Source organism: Seriola lalandi, unplaced genomic scaffold, assembly GCF_002814215.2.
Source record: "Seriola lalandi dorsalis isolate HSWRI2012SDOR001 ecotype SW California unplaced genomic scaffold, Sedor1 jcf7180002054360, whole genome shotgun sequence".
Classification (NCBI taxonomy): Eukaryota; Metazoa; Chordata; class Actinopteri; order Carangiformes; family Carangidae; genus Seriola; species Seriola lalandi.
In genome coordinates this window covers 230,868-238,804 of record NW_019524913.1, presented here as the reverse complement: position 1 = coordinate 238,804, position 7,937 = coordinate 230,868, and the positions used below count along the sequence as shown (strand labels likewise).

Genomic DNA, 7,937 nt, shown 5'->3' with positions numbered 1-7,937 from the left:
AAGCAGAAATGGCAGTTACTGTTGATCTGCTAAGATAATGTTACTGTTATCATGAGTTTGTTTTTTCAGTCATGTTTGAATTTTAGCTAGTTATTGCCTCATTTTGTTACATAGAATAACAAACTGAATTAAAACTTTGTTTTCTTAAAAGTGGATGTTTTGAGATTACAGCTAGGTAGAAATCTGTAAAAACATCTAATTTTAGTTTCAGGTATCTAGCCCTGGCACACTTGGTTTAGCTTAGGGACGGATTAACCGGGGTGGCAGCTGCCACTCCTAAAAAATAACTAGCCACCCCAGCTGCCACCCCAGTTTTGGACATTCCAATTCAACAGTCTATAAATAAAAAGTTGTGGCCGGTGGGACGTTTGCAAGAGTGAAACTCCGATGTCCGAGTGTAAGTGAATGCAGCATGAGACGAAGCTTGCCACATAGACCCTTCGGTTCTACGGGTTGCACGAAATATGAACTCAAGGCTTTTTCTGACGGTAAAGGACACGTCATTACGCTCAGTTACGCCAAAGATCCTCCATACTGTTTTGTCCTGTACCCCCCTGAAGTGAAATCTGATCCGATCTTTACCGGGAGGCCTCCATTTTGTATCCAGAAAGCTAACAAACAACAGCAGACCAGCTAACACAGCCCCAGACGGAGGGACAGGAGAAATAAGGGAAGAGCAGCGGATAAGTAATGGCTCCGTCGTCTGCTTTGGACTTCTCAGGAGGATCTTCATAACCTGGAATACTTTTATGAAGAAACCATTTTGATTTTTGTGATCTGTGGACCGTCACGGGCAGAGTCCTACACTAAAAGGTAGGCAGTCACCACACTCCGCTGGTACACCATGTTGGTAATATTAATAAATGTGCTAGTGGTTAGCAAAATGAACTGAATATTTGAATTCTAGAGGCTCTACCGGATCTAAGGAGGTACAGCCTGTGTATATTGACATGTACTCTGTAAGAGCACGTTCAGGTAGCTTCCGTTAGCCCGTGGATGGGCCGGCGGACCATATGATAAATTAGAAAATCTTGCGAAAGTGAAAGGCCAGTTGAGTCCATATTCATTGTTTGCTTGCTAGCAGATGTGGAATGCTTGATAGTATCGATAAGTTTATATGACAGTGTTTTGTTTAGTTCTAGTTACTCAGGTTTGATTTTGTGAGGGACAGATTGAACCTGGCTAAAACCAAATTGGCTGAATTTACCAACATTTCGAAGCTGTTCATTGTGCAGACACAGACGATTTCAGATCAGTCATAAAACTGCAACATACAAAGCACCAAAATCACTTGCTCCAAGAACCAAACAGAAAGCCACATCAGCAATGAAAGAATAAAATACTCTTGCTTTGAACCAGAGCTTTTAGTTAGAGGAATGAATTTTCTTTTATTTTGAAAATGTGATAGATCATATACTGTGTTCATCACAGGAGAAAAACCAATCACAGCCAACTACTCCAAAGTCAGTCATGTTTGAACCTGTCAGTGACCAAACCATGGCTGCCTTAGATAAAGATGAGGCAGAAAATTCTTCATCATGTGTTTAGCATGACCACACTTCATCACGTGATTATTGCACTCAAGTTTGGTTTATAATTGAGAGCTGAATGGAAATAACGCATATTATTTCTGCAATGGCATGATTATACAAACCAGACTTGCTTGTTGTTAAGCATAATTATTGCAGCAGTTATGCATAGATTTTATGGCCCCTACTGGTCTAATAGTTCAAAGTACAGTATTTAGTGGTAGTGCAAGGGCTTTATTATGCTGCATATTATTGGGTACATTAAACAAACCAGCTGTATATAGTTATGATTACAAAACATTAAGATTAATAGACCTGAGACTTCTACCACCACTGGTAGTGTCTTTCCAGATTTTGCAGTAAACATTTTTCATATAGACATTTCATTTTGTAGAAATTAGTTCCAATGCAAACTGTTCATAGAAATACATGTGGATTATTCAATATAACCGGGACTTGGTTTCTGGAAAGAGATATTAGTGTCTGAATGTCCTTTTTTATGCTTTGAGGCCCACAAATCAAATTCATTTTATCTAAGCTGTGATGGGCTGGACACAGAAATCTCAGAGACTGACATCTCAAAACTTGGGCAAATAAAACCAAATATATCCAGCCACTCCTGGAGTGAAGAAATATGTTTAAACTTAGGTGAACTGACACTTTAAAGGTTTTAAGACACCTCTGGCAGGAAATAATACTTACAAAAAGTGTTTCATTCAGAATGCAACTGGAATTTTAAATGTGTTACATAACTATTTTACTTTTGCTGGCTCACACTTGTGTTAGCTGCTGCTTTTGGTGGAAAGCACTGTATGGTTTACAAACCAGTAACTCTTTGTTTTTCTGTGTTGTCATTTGTAATGTTTCATTCTGTATACTGCAGTCAAAGACAGATTTCCACTATGGTGGACAATAAAGATTTTTGGTACTGTATTGTCCTTAGGCTACAGACTGCATTAAAAGCAGTGTCTTGATATTATCTGAAGTGACACAACGGTTGAAGATGCAACCTGTGAGACATACAGGTGAAAAGCTGCTGAAGCTCCAATGCAGGACTGGTCTGATGAGGTTATAGTAATCTGATAGGCCTAATTAGTACTTGATTAGACTCACTCATAATTAAGTGATCAGACAGACACATTTAATTCAACCAGAAATTCCTGTTCTCATTGGAATTATTATTTTCCACTTTTAGAGAGGATTAACGAAACCTTCTCCTTTCTATAATTTCTTTAGGATGAGAAACTGTCGGGTATGTCACTTCAGGCCTCTTCCTGTTTGAGTTTCCTCCTCAACTCCAGACAGAGCAGACGTCCCTGCAGGATAATACTCGGATGAGCATTATCTGCAGACAGCAGCCTTGAATTTACCCAAACTGCACTCAGGACAGGAAACTATTGATGACCTTCATGTGGGAGGTAAGACAAGACAAACCTCATTATGTGCTCACGAAATCTCAAGAATGCTACAGGTTAGTAAACGGAAATCTATTTTTAGGTTTGATATAAACTCGAGTCAATATTGGGCATACAGAGCTGGGCATATTTATATATTTAATCTCTAACGAGGAAAGTATTTTATGGTTGAGGAATGTTTCTTGCATGTTTGACATGTTGAGATTCCTCACATTCTTCACTGGTGATAAGATCAGATATTTGTATGTGAGCTTTCCAGCAGATTTCTAACATGAGCATCAATTTTTGGAGTACCAAAATAACTCAATATGGAGATGACATAACTGTTTCATAGATTATCAAGAACTCCATTTATTCTATTTTTTTTTTTGTTGAAGTCATTGCCCTTAAAATAACTGAGAAACAACCTGAGAATATGTAGATTTGTTTGTCGATAACAAATGTAAAATCTAGCTACGAGGAATGCTAATTAAAAGCTGTTAAAGGAGGAGATTGTTGCATATCTCATGTTTTTCAACTTAATTAAATCACAACATAATACAAGTTTACATTTAAAGAAGGGAATCATTTTGCCTGTTATAGTTCCAGTTTCAGTTTCAGTTGTTTTATATCATTTAATAAACCAGAAGCCTGTTAAAAACATAGTCTTGTAAATATTTGAAAAATTATGAGTTTCATAACTGTAACAAAACATATCTGACTTGTTCAGCTGCCATTTCCACCGCTGTTTATTGTTGATGATATTTTCACCTGAAACACTGATATCATCCAGTTGTTTTTCCTTCAGGAAGTTCCTGTGGCTGCTCATTAATTGTTGCTGAGGGGCCAAAGTTTGAGAAAAACAAGTTGAACTTAAAGGCTTTGGGTTCAAGTTAATAAAACAAGGAAAATAAAGACAGAGTAGATGTTATTGTCATATTATTCTACCTCTTTTGCACCAAATATTTTGCAGGACATTCTACATTTCACATTGCAGTGTGTTTTGTAATATTGTCTTGGGAGTTGAACTGACGTCAGATTTCTTCCGCTCATTCAGGTGGCGGTGGGTTGCAGCAGGTCTTCACTTTCCTAATCAGCTCTTCTGCTCTCTCCTCCAAAGCAAGGTCATCCTTCCCTCAGTCACTGTGCCCATTCATTTCCTTCCAGCACTTTAAGATCTGCTTTCCATCACTGACTCACAACATTTCCCTCTGCAGACTCATTTCAAAAGGACACAAGCTGTCTTGTCTGTGCAGTTTGGTGGAGCACAGTTTAAGTTGTGATATCTGGTTGTATAATTAGCTGTGCTCAACCGGACAGAGCCATTTCTGGAACTCGAGTGAAGTGTTTGAAGTGTGTGCTGCAGCTTTAAGAGCCATTTTTATTTTCAGTAGTTAACAGCAGAAAATTCATTCTTGTGATATGTTTACAGTGGAGTTCTCATATGTAAATATATTTTTGAATTGTCTTTTCAGAGGGTTGACTGGACATAATGATGTAAATGCATACTCTGATGACTATATAATAATTTTTAAAAACGTTTTCTGATGATGAATTGTAGTCAGTACGATAAAACTAATGTTATTACCCAATACATTCGCTGAAATTAATATATCTGTCTGTGTTTTGGGCATTTTTTTTGCAGTCATTGATGAGATGAATCCAGAGTGATACCTAAAAAAAAGACTTTTTAAAAAGTTAGCTATGAAGTTAGACGTTGAAACTGATCTAGTTCTACAAAGATAACACTGCATACAATATGAAATTCTATTCATATTATATGTAAAGATGTATATTTATTGGGTTTTAGACATTGCTCTCATCTATAAAATGAAATGTTTATTTCTCCACAAGTCTGTGCAGATTTTGTAGTGTGTAGTTGTTAATGCTCATAATTGGAAAAAAAACTAAAGATTGGTATTTTAACTAAAATAAAATTAAAAAAGGAAGAAAAAGTTTAGTCCTTGCAGCGCCTGACATTTTGGAGCGTCCCGGTCTTGCATCTGTCCAGAACAGATTTCAACCAACCTTGAGGCTCTGACACAGAAAATATGGGACATGGAAGTAAACATTTTCCTAAATGGGTAAACATTTGGCAGCCAAAGCCGAATGAGTTCGGAGATATGTCGATTTTTGGGCATATTTTTAGAGCCTTTGTGAAATGTTTTAAAATGAAACAGGAAGTTGGGAAGTTTATGCCCCTGACGCCCTATTTCCCTCTGTGAGCTAAGAAAGACGTGTGGATGGAGATAAAACAGTGTGTCAACAGTTTGGCTTCTGCCAAAGGGCCAGCATTGCTAAATGTAACAGATATTTACAGTCCTGTGCAGGAGTGTTTAAAGGGGAACTCCACCAAATTAAGACATGAAGTCATGAAGGGTGATCCTTTCTTCTTCCGTATTGAGAAAAATGAACTAACGCCTCATACAATAATCAAGTGCACATCATGTAACACTGTACTTTAAGTCCCCCTATTTAGCATTTATAAGTAGCATACACACAGCTATAAGAACATTTAAAATATTTGAATGTACAGTATTTGTCAACAGTTACAATATGGGGACTTACAGTAAAGTAGAGCCGAAATGTATTGATCATTTTCACAGCTGTAGAATTTCTAGAAAAATGACTGTCAGCTGTGAATTTGAATTTATCAATAGGAATTTTACCCAGTAAAATTAAAAGATCAGAAATAAACTGTAAGCGAGGATGCCAAACAAAATAAAATAAAATGATCATCCATATGGATGTTCTGAAAGAAAACCAAAATAAACAAACAAACAGTCTTGACCACAACCTGAGATGACCCCTGGTGATGTCATTAGGGGCTGGCATTAGGTGGGGCTGTCAGACTGTACATTTATACCAGACGTGTGTGGTGTTTGTTGGTGTGTTGCATGGAGGATCTAACAGAAAGTTGCTATCAAGTTGCATTATGGGAAGTGTAGGATCCAGTGGTTTTGTGATCGGGACCCAAAAATCATTATAGTTTTGTGCTTTGCTGCATCAATTTACCGTCTAGTATTCTAACACTCACTAGTGGCATCTAGAAAAATAATAAGGGTGTTCAATTGTTTGAGTCTATTAATCTCACCAGACATAAGTTGAATTAGAGTTATTTATTGATACATTATAATTACATTGGAAAACAGTACACTTTTCATATATGAACTTGTCAAAACCTAAATACACAATATACACTTTCAGCAGTCATTATCAAGTGATACACTGAAATAATTTAAATAAATACACCATATGTGGTGGTTTTATGATAGTGAGCGTCCCTCTCTGTGGCTGGTCTGTTGATGGTAGCTGCTGGGATCCACTGACTCGGGCCTGTGTGGAGGAGGCCCCAGGTATTGTTCGAACTCGCTGCGGTCCAGATCGTACAGCATGTCCAGCTGAACCTGTTCCAAGTAAAACTCCAGGGTCGGCCCAGCAGGACTCAGCGGGCCCCCGTAAAACCTGGACTCCCCTTGCTCCACGTGCGACCCTTCAGAGAAACCGCACGGCATGTGCCCGTGCTGACTGCCAAAATACAGCTGGTGCTCTGACAGGTATGAAGGCGGATTTGAATACAGCACAGGCTTGTTTGAGAAGGTCTCTGCTGCTGCTGCTGCTGTGTCTGGGAACACTGGAGTGTTTTGGTAGCTGCTGTGCAGAGGGGTGAAGTTAGCCGGGAAAGCAGGCGTGCTGGGGAAGGTCTGCTGCTGGTTCTGGAGCAGGTATGTGAGGTTGTAGGGCACTGTGAGGCCTGGGCTGCAGAGTGGGGGGAGAGCGGCCTCAGCGGTCTGTGGCTTGGAGCTTTTCTTCAGCTGCTTCCTCCTGCGGGGTCTGTACTTGTAGTTGGGATAATCGATGGTGTGCTGGACCCTCAGACGCTCAGCCTCCTGCATGTAGGGACGCTTCTCAGCCAAGGACATGGCCTTCCAGGTCTTTCCTGCAGGAACACAGTGAGGTTAATAATCAGATAACAGATAATAAAACTTTAACTGTGAACTTTATTTATCTGTTTGGGGCTTTGATTTAAACACATTTTGCTACTGAGTTCTTTTTTTAGAAGGGAATACAAATCTTCCCTGGAGCCCATTTTAACCTTAGCAACTTCTGGCCTTGTCAGTAACATTTCAGGCTTTCAATCAAAGTCTTACCAAGTATTTTGCTCAGGTCAGTGTTCTCCAGGTCTGGATTGAGCTGCGCCAGCCGCCTGCGCTCCTCTTTGGTCCAGATGATGAAGGCGTTCAAGGGCCTCCTGACCCTCTTCTCCGTTGAGGCAGACTTGGCTACAGGACTGGTGCAGCTGGAGTCCGAGTTGACGGACAGCGGGCTTGAAGGCCCCGAACTCGGGGAGCGGATCTCGATCATCTGCTCCGCGTCTGCGGATCCGCAATCTTCGCCGTCGAACATGGAGCTGTTTGCGCAAAGCTGGAAAGCTGCGGGGTCGTGGCTGAAACGCATGGCTACACCGACTGTGATGATGTTATTGGCTCAGCTGCAGACCGCTGTCATCGTCGGGGTCATGCCGGGTGACGGATATATGCTGCAGCTCCACCAATAGGAGGCCAGGAGGAGTGGATTTAAGGTGTGAATTCCAGGTGTTTTCTCGGGTCGGTGATAGGCCCATCTGACGCCCCAGTCAACGACCTCACGAAACTTCAGATGGGAGACGTGGGTCTGTTTTAAAGCACAATTAGGCCATTATGTAATGATTAAAATTAAATAAGAATAATCTCCTGATTAAGCCAAATGAACCCAGATGTAGGTGCTGAAGTCAGTAAATAAATGTTTATCTTTTTCCCTCTTTATGGTCAAATATATTGTAGCTATGAAAAACAAAATGTACATGAAAGTGATAAAACCGACCCCTAACTTTATATCATATTCAATCATCCTTTAATCACTAATTGTTTGTATTTGGACAATGATTTGCGTTGCTGAACCTTTTAATAGCTCGTGCATAAATATAGAGACTTCCTGACACGTTCAATTTTAATGAGAGGAAAAAAGTCTAAGA

The 7,937-nt window shown here is 39.8% G+C and overlaps 1 protein-coding gene and 1 long non-coding RNA gene across 2 annotated transcripts; one reads left to right on the top strand and one right to left on the bottom strand.

Annotated features, from left to right (window-relative positions):
- Nucleotides 1-456: 456 nt before the first annotated feature.
- On the top strand, nucleotides 457-5,949 carry LOC111656608 (uncharacterized). The gene is made up of 3 exons (XR_002760879.2): nucleotides 457-813; nucleotides 2,766-2,947; nucleotides 3,981-5,949. It is a non-coding gene; the product is annotated as an uncharacterized LOC111656608 (long non-coding RNA).
- A 240-nt stretch (nucleotides 5,950-6,189) lies between these two features.
- sox32 (SRY-box transcription factor 32) lies at nucleotides 6,190-7,381 on the bottom strand. The gene is made up of 2 exons (XM_023408327.1): nucleotides 7,075-7,381; nucleotides 6,190-6,863 (listed from the first exon to the last, which is right to left on the bottom strand). Exons 1-2 carry the CDS (start codon nucleotides 7,379-7,381, stop codon nucleotides 6,190-6,192), a joined length of 981 nt encoding a protein of 326 aa, XP_023264095.1.
- Nucleotides 7,382-7,937: the final 556 nt, after the last annotated feature.

Excerpts from the sequence above, each read along its gene's own strand:
- sox32 (XM_023408327.1), bottom strand. The coding sequence starts at position 7,381 with ATGCGTTTCAGCCACGACCCCGCAGCTTTCCAGCTTTGCGCAAACAGC. Across the intron at positions 6,864-7,074 it reads TGACCTGAGCAAAATACTTG|GAAAGACCTGGAAGGCCATG; the intron begins GTAAGACTTTGA and ends GTGTTCCTGCAG.